General features: G+C 45.2%; 1 protein-coding gene across 3 annotated transcripts in view; it reads right to left on the minus strand.

Moving 5' to 3' along the window:
* Positions 1–1,625: 1,625 nt before the first annotated feature.
* unkl (unk like zinc finger) overlaps positions 1,626–14,132 on the minus strand; it is a 159,833-nt gene continuing 147,326 nt past the window's right edge. For all 3 annotated transcript variants that reach the window (XM_070901478.1, XM_070901477.1, XM_070901479.1), the window contains 5 exons: positions 12,781–12,873; positions 10,911–11,129; positions 8,873–9,075; positions 7,440–7,697; positions 1,626–2,406 (listed from right to left, as the gene is read on the minus strand). In XM_070901478.1, the coding sequence (XP_070757579.1) occupies positions 2,251–2,406; positions 7,440–7,697; positions 8,873–9,075; positions 10,911–11,129; positions 12,781–12,873 (929 nt within the window). In that variant the 3' untranslated portion in view covers positions 1,626–2,250. The remainder of the gene's footprint in view (positions 2,407–7,439; positions 7,698–8,872; positions 9,076–10,910; positions 11,130–12,780; positions 12,874–14,132) is intronic.

A 14,132-nucleotide genomic window follows, 5' to 3' on the forward strand; every position in this document is an offset into this window, starting at 1 on the left:
TTTACACAACAATGGCCCCACCCTCTATTAGGGGCTCAAACTTAAAACTTTAAAAGTCTGAAAAAAGTATTTAAAATATAGCTTAAATAGGAAATCAGTTCAGACTGGCATTGGGGTTTTGTCTTGGCCACATTAATCCAACCGTTAATACACCAATGGTGTTTGTACATTTTTCTCAAAACAGCATCAAATTATATTATGGGCTTGCTGAGAACTTCAAGTCCAACAAATGTTCCGATGAAATGTTACTATCAACAGTCCTGCTCCTGCATTAAGCCCGGGTTCATTCTAAGGGAACACGTTTCTGGTGCAAGTTAAAATAGTGAGATTAGTTGTGGCTGCACAGTTCATGAAAATAACAATTGATATTTACGTTGAACTAGACTTTTTCCATTTCACATAATGTAACACTTCAAATGTTATTTGTGCCAAGGAGATGTTCCAGCTGGGACCAGGGCTCTTCTGTATTTGCACATGGACTTTGCAATGTTTCGGGCTTACTATAAACCCTCATAGAAATTCGAGGCATGGGCACGATTGGCTAATGACGGCACATCTATTAACCGTTTCATTCTCTCCAAACACAGTTCACAACTCCACACCAACCAATCACAGTCTTGTATTTATTTTTAAATAAACTAGTTTCTGGTTAGTGATGGCATCTTTTCCATCACTAACCAGCAGTTCCACACTTTGATGGCAATATTATTAATGGACTTCTGATACAGAATGACAAGAAGTGAAGACAAATCATTTCAACTAACACAGTAATAGGTCAATTTTTCATTCTTAATTATAACCTGTACAAATTACACTGTTCAGTCAGTGAGCAGTGTATGTAAGAGAGAGTACAGATCATCCTCCTCTGGTAATAAGTATACTTTAAATCAGACAACAAGAAATGATGGCAATTTCAACATCTATGTTCAAAACAAGTTCATCCTGAATTTTATGCACCTAACCTCTTTACAGTTAGAGAAAGCTGGTCTATGGATTTGCATTAATTATATATTTAAATATATGCGTGTATATATAATCAGTGCAAAGATTTCGCATCAAAGTACCTTTGCCTGACTGACAGAAGTTGCAATTTAGGTTTCGGCAAGGCAGAAGGCACTTGGTTACAGTGGCCAGAAATTAGACATTGTCATTTAAATGCTGACAAGGCTGGGAGCTGCACCAACAGAAGGAGGAAAAAAAACTATTCATCAAAAACTTTCATGATGCTCGCTACAAAATCTCCAGCCACATGCTGGCTAATGCAGCTCGTTTCGGAGAAAAAACAAAACAATAACGACTGGTTCATTTTATTATATAAAATAGCAAACTTCTCTTCAGACTGCTTGTTTGCTCAGATAGCATTATGTGCTGTTATGAAATTGCTGCTGGTTATCCTTTTTAGCATTAAAAGTTTGCACTTAATTTATAAATTGAAAAATGTAAAAATCCTAGCAAGTTGCACAATACTAATATTTATAATAGTATGTAATTAGAATAGGAAATCTAACAATATTCACTGTACTATGATTCAACAGTAAGAATCGGAATACCAAATATCTATTAACAGGTTTCACAGTACACATACAAAGCTTTATATTATCACATATTCTGAAAAAACTACAATGCAGCTTGAAAGCAATTTATTATAACCTCTAAACAAAAAAAAACCCAGGTTAACAAAGTGCGTTACAGGAAATTAAACCTCTTCACATAACCTAGTCTTTTTTTCTTTTTTAATTTTATATGTAAAATACTAGAACATAAAAATGCTAAAACTGCAGTGCTCTGCATGCAATATTTGTTGGAAATACACAGCAAGTCGATCCTACACTAGGAATCGGTATCTGAAGTGCCTCGAGTTTACTTCAGTTTTATTTCTGAACGCATGCGGCAAGGGACCAAGGGCATCTGCAAAAGTGATGGAAACGCAGCAACATTGTCTGTGAGGCACATCAGTCAAAGCAAACTGTACGGCCAACGTGCTCAAGAACCGACCGAGTAAGTCACTGACTGACTGGTTTACCAGGATGCATGTTGTAATTTTCCCAGGGGAAAGAGAAGAGCTTAAACGTATTAAAAAAATAATTCAGTAAAGAAATACAGAGACGGACGCTGTATTTTGTAGGGTAGGATATACTCACTGCATAATTTAAAATATTTCCGACATGAGGGGGGCACTACAGCTTCGAATTGGTAGGATAGTGTAGTCGTTCTTCAAAAGGCTAGTCCCATGTACCTAGAATATATTCATCACCAATTCATGACTTTAGTTTTACAATAGGGACATTCAATTTTGTTAGGTGCACAGTGCTCACAGAGGACATAATGCTGGCAAGGCTGAAGTAATATAGAACGGTCCCGCTCCTGGCATACAATGCATTTCTTCGACTGGAGCTGATAAATTACCTGTTTTGAATGGAAAAATAAAATGTGATCTGCATGCAGCAATTAATTTCCTTGTTAAGTTTATAACATTCCAAACATTTTGTACACGATTACAATTTTAAAAAACTAGTCAGATTGAGTTTTATCAAAAGTTACAATTCAGTTGTGTGCAAGACCACCTCTGATTGTGTGCAATGAATAGTCTAGTCTATACAAGCTCTTCATTCCACTCCACCACCTTCAAGGAGAATACCATTCCCTTCCCAGCAATAGTACCTGCGAGCTTGAAGGTCTGGGCAAATAACACAGCTGGCTTCTGTTACATATTCTCTTCAAATCAGTCATTTTTTTTATTTTATTTCAAAATAACTTTGCTTCCTTTCCTCCAGGTTCCACTTCCTGGGAAGTGGACCAGAGCGTAACTAACGTCTAGTCTTTGGGCAGCCTCACCTTCTCCATGAGCACCGACTCACTGTGGTGCAGTGCTGTAGGCAACGGCCATCAACTAGTACTTCAGTGTCGAGGCTGCTTTTCATGGACAAGCCCATGTCAAAGTGCTATTCAACCATGGATGGCAGCATAGTCAGCATGCACACACTCAAGACTTTCCGCTGACTGAACTGCAGTGAGGAATGGGAGCCCAGGCGGCTTTCCTTTGTTACCATGGGGATGAGATGATCGTATTAGATCAAAGAAAGAGGCGTATAAAATCGCCAAGAGCAGTAAGCCTGAGGATTGGGAGGATTTTAGAATTCAGCAAAGGAGGACCAAGAAATTGATAAAAAAAGGTCAGCAGCCCTGAAGGTTACATATAAACCTATGAACAATGATGGAAAGGCAAAGAGCACCCAGCCCAACCAGTCCGCCTCATACAACTGTGACACCCCTTATACTGAAACATTCTACACTCCACCCCAACCGGAGTCATGTGATCTCCTGGGAGAGGCAAAAACCAGAAAAACACCCAGGCCAATTTAGGGAGAAAAAAATCTGGGAAAATTCCTCTCCAACCCATCCAGGCAATCGAAACTAGTCCAGGAGATCACCCTGGCCATATTCTATCCCCTGCAGTACTTACCATTATATCTGCACCGTCCAACAAAAGATCATCCAGTCTAATCCCAATTACCAGCTCTAGGTCTGTAACCCTGCAGGTTACTGCACTTTAAGTGGCCCATCCAACCATCTCTTAAAAGTGGTGAGGGTTTCTACATCCACCACTCTTCCAGGCAGTGAGTTCCAGATCCCCACAACCCTCTGCGTAAAGAAGCCCCCCCTCAAATCCCCTCTAAACCTTCCACCAACCGCCTTAAAACTATGCCCCCTCAAAATAGCCCCCTCCACCAATGGAAATACACCCTTACTATCCACTATGTCCAGGCCCCTCAATATTTTGTACACCTCGATGAGGTCTCCTCTCAACCTCCTCTGTTCCAATGAGAACAAACCCAGCCTATCCAATCTGTCCTCATAACTAAGCTTCTCCATTCCAGGCAGCATCCTGGTAAATCTCCTCTGCACCCTCTCTAGTGCAATCACGTCCCTATAATACGGCGACCAGAACTGCACGCAGTATTCCAGCTGTGGCCTAACCAGAGTATTAGACAATTTCCCTTTTCATAAATCAGTGTTGACTCTGCCCAATCCTATTATTATTTTCTAAGTGCCCTGTTACCACATCTTTAATAATAGGTTCCAGCATTTTCCCTGCTACTGATGTCAGGCTAACTGGTCTGTAGCTCCGTTTTCTCTCTCCCTCCTTTCTTAAATAGTGGGATTAGATTTGCTATCTTCCAATCTGTGGGAACCATTCCAGAATCTATGAAATTTTGGATGACGACAACCAATCTACTACTATCCCTGTAACCACCTCTTCTAAAACCCTAGTGTGTCGGTCTTATCCAGGGGATTTATCGACTTTCAGTCCCATTAATGTCTCCAGCACTCTTTTTTTTACTAATAATTTCTTTGTTTCCCATTCTCACTAGGCCCTTGGTTCTCCACTATGTCTGGGAGGTTTTGTGCGTCTTCCGTGAAGACAGACACAAAGTATTTGTTTAATTTCTCTGCCATTTCCTTGTTCAGCAAAGGAGGACCAAGAAATTGATAAAGAAAGGGAAAATAGAATGAGACTAAACTAGTGAGAGACATAAACACAGACTGTAAAAGTTTCTATAGGTCTATAAAAAGGAAAAAATTAGCAAAAGTAAATGTGGGTCCCTTACAGGCTGAGACAGGAGAAATTATAACGGGGAACAAGGAAATGGCAGAGAAATTAAACAAATACTTTGTGTCTGTCTTCACGGAAGACTCACAAAACCTCCCAGACATAGTGGAGAACCAAGGGCCTAGTGAGAATGGGAAACAAAGAAATTATTAGTAAAAGAAAAGTGCTGGAGACATTAATGGGACTGAAAGTCGATAAATCCCCTGGATAAGACCGACACACTAGAGTTTTAGAAGAGGTGGTTACAGGGATAGTAGTAGATTGGTTGTCATCTTCCAAAATTCCATAGATTCTGGAATGGTTACCACAGATTGGAAGATAGCAAATCTAATCCCACTATTTAAGGAGGGAGAGAGAAAACGGGGAGCTATAGACCAGTTAGCCTGACATCAGTAGCAGGGAAAATGCTGGAACCTATTATTAAGGACGTGGTAACAGGGCACTTACAAAATAATAACAGGATTGGGCAGAGTCAACACGGACTTATGAAAGGGAAATTGTCTAATACTCTGGTTAGGCCACAGCTGGAATACTGCGTGCAGTTCTGGTCGCCGTATTATAGGAAGGACGTGATTGCACTGGAAAGGGTGCAGAGGAGATTTACTAGGATGCTGCCTGGAATGGAGAATCTTAGTTATGAGGACAGATTGGATAGGCTGGGTTTGTTCTCATTGGAACAGAGGAGGTCGAGGAGACCCCATCGAGGTGTACAAAATATTGAGGGGCCTGGACATAGTGGATAGTAAGGGTCTATTTCCATTGATGAGGGGGCATAGTTTTAAGGCGGTTGGTGGAAGGTTTAGAGGGGATTTGAGGGGCGGGGGGGGGCTTCTTTACGCAGAGGGTTGTGGGGATCTGGAACTCGCTGCCTGGAAGAGTAGTGGATGCAGAAACCCTCACCACTTCTAAGAGATGGTTGGATGGGCACTTAAAGTGCAGTAACCTGCAGGGTTAGGGACCTAGAGCTGGTAATTGGGATTAGACTGGATAACCTTTTGTTGGACGGCACAGATATAATGGTAAGTACTGCTGGGAATAGAATACGGCCAGGGTGATCTCCTGGATTAGTTTCGATTGCCTGGATGGGTCGGAGAGGAATTTTCCCAGATTTTTGCCTCTCCCAGGAGATCACATGGCTCCGGTTGGGGTGGAGTGTAGATGTTTTCAGTTTAAGGCGTGTCGCAGTTGTGTGAGGCGGACTGGTTGGGCTGGGTGCTCTTTACCTTTCAGTCATTGTTCATAGGTTTATATGTAACCTTCAGGGCTGCTGACCAAAGGCCGTGCGGCTCTTTGTCGGCCAGTGCAGACACGATGGGCCGAAATGGCCTCCTCCTGCGCTGTAACTTTCTATGTTCTAAATCAGGTTTGACAAATCTTTTAAAGAGTTTTTTGAAGTTGTAACTGGCAGAATAGATAAGGGGGAAATCAGTGGATGTGGTGTATTTAGATTTCCAGAAGGCATTCGATAAGGTGCCACACAAGAGGTTATTAAGCAAAATTAGTGCTCATGGGATTGGGGGTAATATACCAGCATGGATTGAGGATTGGTTAAAGGACAGAACACAGAATAGGAATAAACGGGTCATTTTCGGGTTGGCAGACTGTAACTAGTGGGGTACCACAAGGATCAGTGCTGGGGCCCCAGCTATTCACAATCTGTATCAATGATTTGGATGAGGGGACCAAATGTAATATATCCAAGTTTGCTGATGATACAAAGCTCGGTGGGAATGTAAGTTGTGAGGAGGATGTGAAGAGGCTTCAAGAGGATATAGACAGACTGAGTGAGTGGGCAAGAACATGGCAAATGGAATATAATGTGGAGAAATGTGAAGTTATCCACTTTGGTAGGAAAAATAGAAAAGCAGAGTATTTTTTAAATGGTGAGAGATTGGGAAATGTTGGACCTGGGTGTCCTTGTACACCAATCACTGAAAGTTAACAGCAAGCAATTAAGAAAGCAAATGGTATGTTGGCCTTTACTACAAGAGGATTTGAGTATAAGAGTAAAGATGTCTTACTGCAATTATATCGGGCCCTGGTGAGACCACACCTGGAGTATTGTGCACAGTTTTGGTCTCCTTGCCTAAGGAAGGATATACTGACCTTAGAGGGAGTGCAACGAAGGTTCACCAGACTGATTCCTGGGATGGGGGGGGGGATTGTCCTATGAGGAGAGATTGAGTAGACTGGGCCGATATTCTCCAGAGTTTAGAAGTGTGAGAGGTGATCTCATTGAAACATATGTATTACAGGGCTTGACAGGGTAGATGCAGGGAGGATGTTTCCCCGGGGCTGGGGAGCCTAGAACCAGGGGTCACAGTCTCAGGATAAGGGGACAGCCATTTAGGACTGAGATGGGGAGAAATTTCTTCATTCAAAAGATGATGAATCTTTGGAATTCTCTGCTCCAGAGGGTTGTGGAGGCTCAGTCATTGAGTATATTCAAGACAGTAATAGATAGATTTTTAAATATTAAGCGAATCGAGGGATATTGGGATAGTGCAGGAAAGTGGAGTTGAGGTCAAAGATCAGCCTGATCTTATTGAATGTTGGAGCAGGCTCGAGGGGCAGAATGGCCAACTGCTGCTCCTAATTTTTATGTTCTTATGATCAATTGTAGTGCCCTTTTGCTGGGATCAGCCAATTCAGCACAGACCAGCAGTGAAAGCAGGGTCTCCCTGGGGTGCAGTCAGCAGTGTTTTCACACACAACTGAACAATGCAACAGAGGTTTTAAAATGGAGTGGAGGGTGATGATGGGGACAATAGCTGTGTTATACTCTATTCCTCTATTTCCTACATGCTAAACACAAGTTCCAACTCACCCCATCTACAAGGTCCAAATCTGCACGCAATTGACTTTGTATCGAATGAAGCTTTGGTAAAGGAAGCTTGTCTATATCCCCATAGTTTCTTAAAAGGGGAAAATTTGGAGATCGGCATAAAGCATCAAAGTCCTCCTGAAGCTTTTTAAGCTGCTTATCCACTTCCTCCTTCTGCTGTAATACTACTTGCCGGTCAGTATCGGCCACTTTTGCCCTTTCTTTGGCCTCCTGAGCTTCCTTCTGCCATGCATCACATGCCTGGTAACAGAAACAGCATGGTAAAACACAGAGGCGCACTGTTCTTATCGACATTAATTTATTCTCAGAAGTAAACGGGCCACATACGACTGCATCATTGAGAAACGCTGTGTCTGCGAACCAGCACGCACTCCTGCTCTTTCCAATCAATCTGGGATACGAAACATTGCATGTGTTAGAATATTGACTGATGCAAAGCGATTACAAAACGAGACCCTTGGAAATGTTACAAACCAGATGACTGTAATGTTAGCAGGAATGGCCTTGTGTGTAGCCCATGATCCTGTTTTTGCCATCATTTGTTAGTGGATACTGAATGTCACATGCAGCTGGTGTAATACAATACAATCAGTACACATCCAAAATTAACTGATCAGCAACTTAGCATAAAACCTAGAATGAGAGGAGACCACTCAGCCCGTCGAGCTCATGGCTCCCTCAAGTATGGGCCAACCCACTCCGCCCAGAATCTCTGCACATTCTTGTCAACTCCCATGTGAATCAAAGAGATCTATTAACACATCTACAATCTCAACTCAGTGGGCAGCACTCTCGCCTGAGTCAGCACGTTGTGGGTTGAAGTCCCACTCCAGGGACTTGTGCACAAAAATCTAGGCAGACACTCCAGTGCGATGCTGTCAGAGCTGCTGTCTTTCAGATGAGACGTTAAACCAAGGCCCAGTCTGCTCTCTCAGGCGAACATAAAAGATCTCGGGGCACTATTTCGAAGAGGAGCAGGGAAATTCTCCCCGGTTTCTTGGCCAATATTTATCTCTCAATCAAAACAACAAAAAGCAGATTATCTGGTCATTATCACATTGCTGTTTGTGGGAGCTTGCTGTGCGCAAATTGGCTGCTGCGTTTCCCACATTACAACAATGACTGCACTCCAAAAGTACTTCATTGGCTGTAAAGCGCTTTGAGACGTCCTGTGGTCGTGAAAGGCGCTATATAAAAGGCAAGTCTTTTCATACAACTCCCTTTCTTGATCAGTACTAACACAGCTCCTTTGCAAAGGCATCAACTGGCTTACAATTTACACTTTCCAGTGATCTGTTGCATATATCCACTACCTTGTGGGCTGGGGGCAGGGGGGGGGGGGGGGGGGGGGAGTGGATGAGGCAGAAAGGAATGAGGGAACATTTTTAAATTGCAGACATCTCTTTCGCACCCACCTGTTTCACTTGCTGCCACGAGTCTTCCCACTGTTTGATCTTTCGCTTGGCCTCCTCGAGTTCTCGACGCACTCTGGCGAGCTCATTGTTGCTGGAGCCAGCAGTGGTGGTTGTGGCACTGCTGCTGAATACAGGAGATGGACTGGGAGAGAAATTCCCACTAACAAAGTGATCCCAGATGCTTCCAGAAACACCATTCAAACCTAATGGAAGGGAAACAGATTACAGTAGTGCACAATTGCATGGGGAAGAGGGGCATCAAAATGTCATGCAGTTTCTCATATTTGTGTCCAATCATCATACAAAATCTGGTTCCCAAAGCAGATCCGCTTCCAGCATTCCTGTCCCGACTTTGCCTCTTGACTAATTTATTCCTTCCCTCAGTTCTTCCTATTCAGGGCACTGTGCTTTTTTGTCCTGTTTTCTTACTCATGTTTTCTCAGTTTCTATTCCTTTTCAAAGAATAGTTTTCTATTAATTTTGATTTTGGAGCAATGAGGGACAGGGGTGTGTGTGACTCACTAAGATGCACTGACCTTTTCTCAAGTCCTCTTGCTCACACCCTTGCCCAATGCGGCTCGAGACTGGATCGGGAGCTTGGTACAAGTTGTCCCAGGCAACGCGCCCTCCTCTCTGGGAGTGCTCAAGCCTCTTTTGCACATTCCAACTGCAGCAGGGGCAAAATTGGTGAGGACATGCTGAAACCATCAGTGAGCATTCTCGAGCGCCAACACTGAGCACACACCAACCTGCGGGGACAACTCTCCCAGTCAGTAGCATTCAGGCCCTGCCCAGTCTCTTTTCCTTGGTTTCTTTCTCTCCTAGTTCTCAGTATTGCTACGGAGATCTGTATGCTTTCATTTTTTTCTGTGAATGTTGTGCTCAACACGTGGGATGTTAGCGCTGGGAACTTTAGGCATGCAGTGCCAACACTGTGACTCAGCCCCAAAGTCAAAATCATCCCCCATTGGAACATGACATTTTTCCATTTTCGACATCAATCGGCCTTGTGACCTCTGCCCTCAGTCCTGGCTGTGTCCCAAGCTGCTGCAAACATGAACGGTCTTTTCTAACTAACCCGCTGCATCACTTAGACCAGCCAAACCCTTTTCCCCATTTTACCTTGGCCACACTAAATAGGGAATGCAGGACCAAATTATTGGCTGACAAAATTATACATTGAGTAAAACAGCAGCATTTCTCGTCATTAATTTAAAAAACACATTTATCTTGAAAACCATGCCTGGGACATCATTTCAAGTATTAATGCTCCAGATCATCAGCAGTGGGTATTTTATATACATTTGATTTGAAGCCCCACTTATATTCACATGTACTTTGTTAAAAAAGGGGGAAAACAACCTCAAATAGGGTGAAAATAAGGAGCAAGGTTATCCAGGGACAGTAACAGTCCTCCGTGACGGATCACATCATTCACAGCATGCTGAGGGAGAATGGAACTTGCACAAATCACAGTAACGAAGCAAAAACACTCAACAACGAACAGATACAACAAAGGACGGAGAGTGGAAACATTTCATATATTGAACACGGTACCAAAGCACAAAATTAAACTTGAGCCAACAAGCCTCTTGTACGATACTCTGGAAAATTCATCGCCTCAAGTTGCTCCTGTGTGACCAGCAGCAGACGGGTAACCCCACCAGGAGTCCCCACTGCTGTCTCCGCTCCCTCTCCCGCCACCGTGTGCCTCAAGCCGCTCTTTCCAGACACAGGCCCAGTTTGAAAGGACAATGGGAATTTCCCACCAATATAATGGAGATTTGACACACCTGCTTTGGTAACACTGAATACCCAAAAATAAATGCATGCTGATTTATGTGTTGCCGTTCCCATGGTTTCCTCATTAGTCACTGTTGCGCATGTTACACAAGACAGCATTGTTTCCTATCCCTCACAATACAATTGCAGAACTGTTACAATTCCTCAATTCATTTGCAGATTTATTAAAATTAAATTTAAAACTACTCAAGTCCAAATGCGTAAGACAAATGTGGGAAAGACTGCGGTGACTTACCCAAGGAGCTGTGCGAGGAGGCGGAGGTCCCCAGGAGAGCATGCTCAGACTTGGATTGCTGCTGGGACTGCTGCTGTGGAGCCATGCTGGAGGAAAGGAAAGACTGGGAAAGGGAACCGAGTGGAGAGGCGGATAAGGAGGAAGAAGAATGCAAGGATGAAGATCGAGCAAGTGATCCTGGAATATTTACAGGAGCCGAACTGCCCAATAACCTCTGACCTGTGAAAATAAAAGAGACTATTGAAAAAGGCACCTCTGCCCTGCAGGAAGGTGTAATGGATCACAGGTTTACGCTGCGATCGGACATTTCGATTTGATGCTGGGGCACAAGCAGCTCAGTGTTCAGCTGAAGACCTGAAACCTGTGAGTACAACTGTCCTTCATTCTGTTCTGTTTTTCTGCTCGCAATCCAACAGAGCACCAACAGGCCAAGGTTTCCTGCAGCAGAGACGTCTGTGACTGAGGTTTACTGGACATACAGCCATGGAAGGTCAGAGAAAAGAAAAGGCTGCTGAAAATACACACGAGGTGAATCGAAGAAAAATAATTGTGACTTCATACTTGCCTGAAGACTTTAGATTCAAGACCCACTCCAGAGACTTGAGCATATCATCCAGGCTGACACTGCAGTACAGCACTGAGGGAGCGCCGCACTGTGGGAGGGGCAGTACTGAGGGAGCGCCGCACTGTGGGAGGGGCAGTACTGAGGGAGCGCCGCACTGTGGGAGGGGCAGTACTGAGGGAGCGCCGCACTGTGGGAGGGGCAGTACTGAGGGAGCGCCGCACTGTGGGAGGGGCAGTACTGAGGGAGCGCCGCACTGTGGGAGGGGCAGTACTGAGGGAGCGCCGCACTGTGGGAGGGGCAGTACTGAGGGAGCGCCGCACTGTCGGAGGGGCAGTACTGAGGGAGCGCTGCACTGTCGGAGGGGCAGTACTGAGGGATGCATTACTGCTGTTTGTGGGATCTTGTACAGATTTCCTGCTGCATTTCCCTACTAAACAGCAGTGATTATATGTCAAAAGTAGTTTGTTGCTGTGAAGCACCTTGGGATGTCCTGAATACATGAAAGATGCAATATAAATGCAAGTACTTTCTTACAAGCTCTTTGTTAGGAATTTAAATTTTAGTTGGAATCTGTCATGTTAAGTTTCTCTGAACTTATAAAACAGCTGGCAGTGTGGGTGCTACAATTAGTCTCTGCATCCCTGGAGAAGGGCTGAGGAAAACCAGCCAGAGTCCCTGCTGCTTATTATTAGCCAGTGAGTCCTGCTGCAAGAGCTGGATATGTGGTGAGATACGAGGAAGGCCAAGCTATCCACTCCCCTACAGTCAGTCAAATAACCTGCCAAGTGACACGGTCAGGGCTCACAGGTAAATTTAGGCAAAGAGCGAGTCTGGCTGCACCTCTGAAAGCAAAGCTCGATACTGGAGGGGTGGCAGGCCCCAGGCCCCTGCCACCCCCCCCCACCCCCAGCGAGGCTGTGGCCCCCACCACCCAGTGAGGCCGTGCCCCCACCCACCCCCAGCAAGGCTGTGCCTTCCACCCCCAGTGAGGCCATGTCCCCCCTCCCCACCACCCAGCGAGGCTGTGGCCCCCACCACCCAGCTAGGCTGTGCCTCCCACCCCCCACCCCCAGCGAGGCCGTGCCCCCCCCTCTCCCCCCAAGCGAGGCTGTGCCCCCCCTCTACCCCCCCCCCCCAAGCGAGGCTGTGCCTCCCCCCCCCACCCCCAGTGAGGCCGTGCCCCCCCTTTCCCCCCCCCCCCAGCGAGGCTGTGCCCCCCACCACCCCACAGTGAGGCCTTGCCCCCCCCCCCATCCGCTTTTGTCCTGTAACGGGGTTCCATTCTGAGGATTTGTTGTTAATTACCTTTTAATCCTATGTCACTGGTATCTTGATCTTCTAATTCTTTATCAAGAGATGCAACATTTACATCACTAAAATGAAGATCTAAAGCAGAACCTAGGGTAAGAAAGGAAACGTCATTATTCAGGCAAAGCAAAATCATGTGAACGTTTGAACCGATGTGGGAGTGTTGGGGCCCCTGTTCTATGTTCCTTCCACTGACCCTCCCCGTGATGAGTTACCAATCTCAGCCGTGCCATCGTGGGGAAACAGCAAGTCATTGTTGACCCAGATGCTGTGCAGCTCCCAGTGCCTGGTTTGAGAGAGCACTACTGGCACGGAGCTGGGAATCTGCTGCTCACACAGTTCCACTGCCTGGACAATGTGCGACACAGCAAGATCGGGAAATGCAGTATGTCAGAAAAAGCCGCTCACCCCCTTTTAATATAAGCACAGCTGAAGAACCATAGAAAACAGGTCAGGTCAACAACATTTTAGCAGGACATCAGTCACCAGTGTGTTTTGCAACTGATGGTAGGGGTTCCAGTTCACATGTATGATGCCACCTTGTACTAATGAAGCGAAGAAAGTAACTCTGCAGATCATTCAATCATTAAATGTAAAAAGCACTGCTTTCATTTCGGAGCCGCTTGTTAATGGTTTCAGTGTATACGGTCAATGGATATTCAAGGGATGGACGGTACATTTCCTCGGGGGTGACACCAATAGGAGGTTCCCCTGATGCTCGAAGTCTGGTATATGGAGCCATACGGACCAGGTGATCCCATTCATGGTCTGTGATGACCTATCTGACCAGATCTACAATCAACAATCTGCCTCAGCTCTCAGGAGGAAAGAGAATCGGGGCTTGGTCACGAGCTAGTCTGCACAAATGGATGCTGGGAGAAGATAGGACTGATCGCGCTATGATGGCTTCCCCAATCAAATAGACTAGTGACACGCACCAATTGGGCAGAGGTCTGAAGAACGGTGACTTTAGCAAGACACTGGAACCACAGCCCAGAAAACAGTCATCGTCTTCAGAAGGAGAGGAGCAGACACATATCAGCAGTCAGTATATAGAATACAACTCTTCATCCAGGCCAACCTTCACAAATTTCCGTCTCTTATTGTCACGTTATCCATTCTCATCATCATCATAGGCAGTCCCTTGGAATCGAGGAGGACTTGCTGCGACTCCCAAAGTGAGTTCTCTGATGGCTGAACAGTCCAATACGAAAGTCACAGACCCTGTTACAGGTGGGACAGACATTAGTCGAGGGAAGGGGTGGATGGGGCTGGTTTGCCACGCGTTCCTTCTGCTGCCTGCACTTGACCTCTTCACGCTCTTTGCGTTGAGACTTGAAGAGTTCAGC

The sequence above is a fragment of the Pristiophorus japonicus genome, chromosome 15 (genome assembly GCF_044704955.1).
Source record: "Pristiophorus japonicus isolate sPriJap1 chromosome 15, sPriJap1.hap1, whole genome shotgun sequence".
NCBI lineage: Eukaryota > Metazoa > Chordata > Chondrichthyes > Pristiophoridae > Pristiophorus > Pristiophorus japonicus.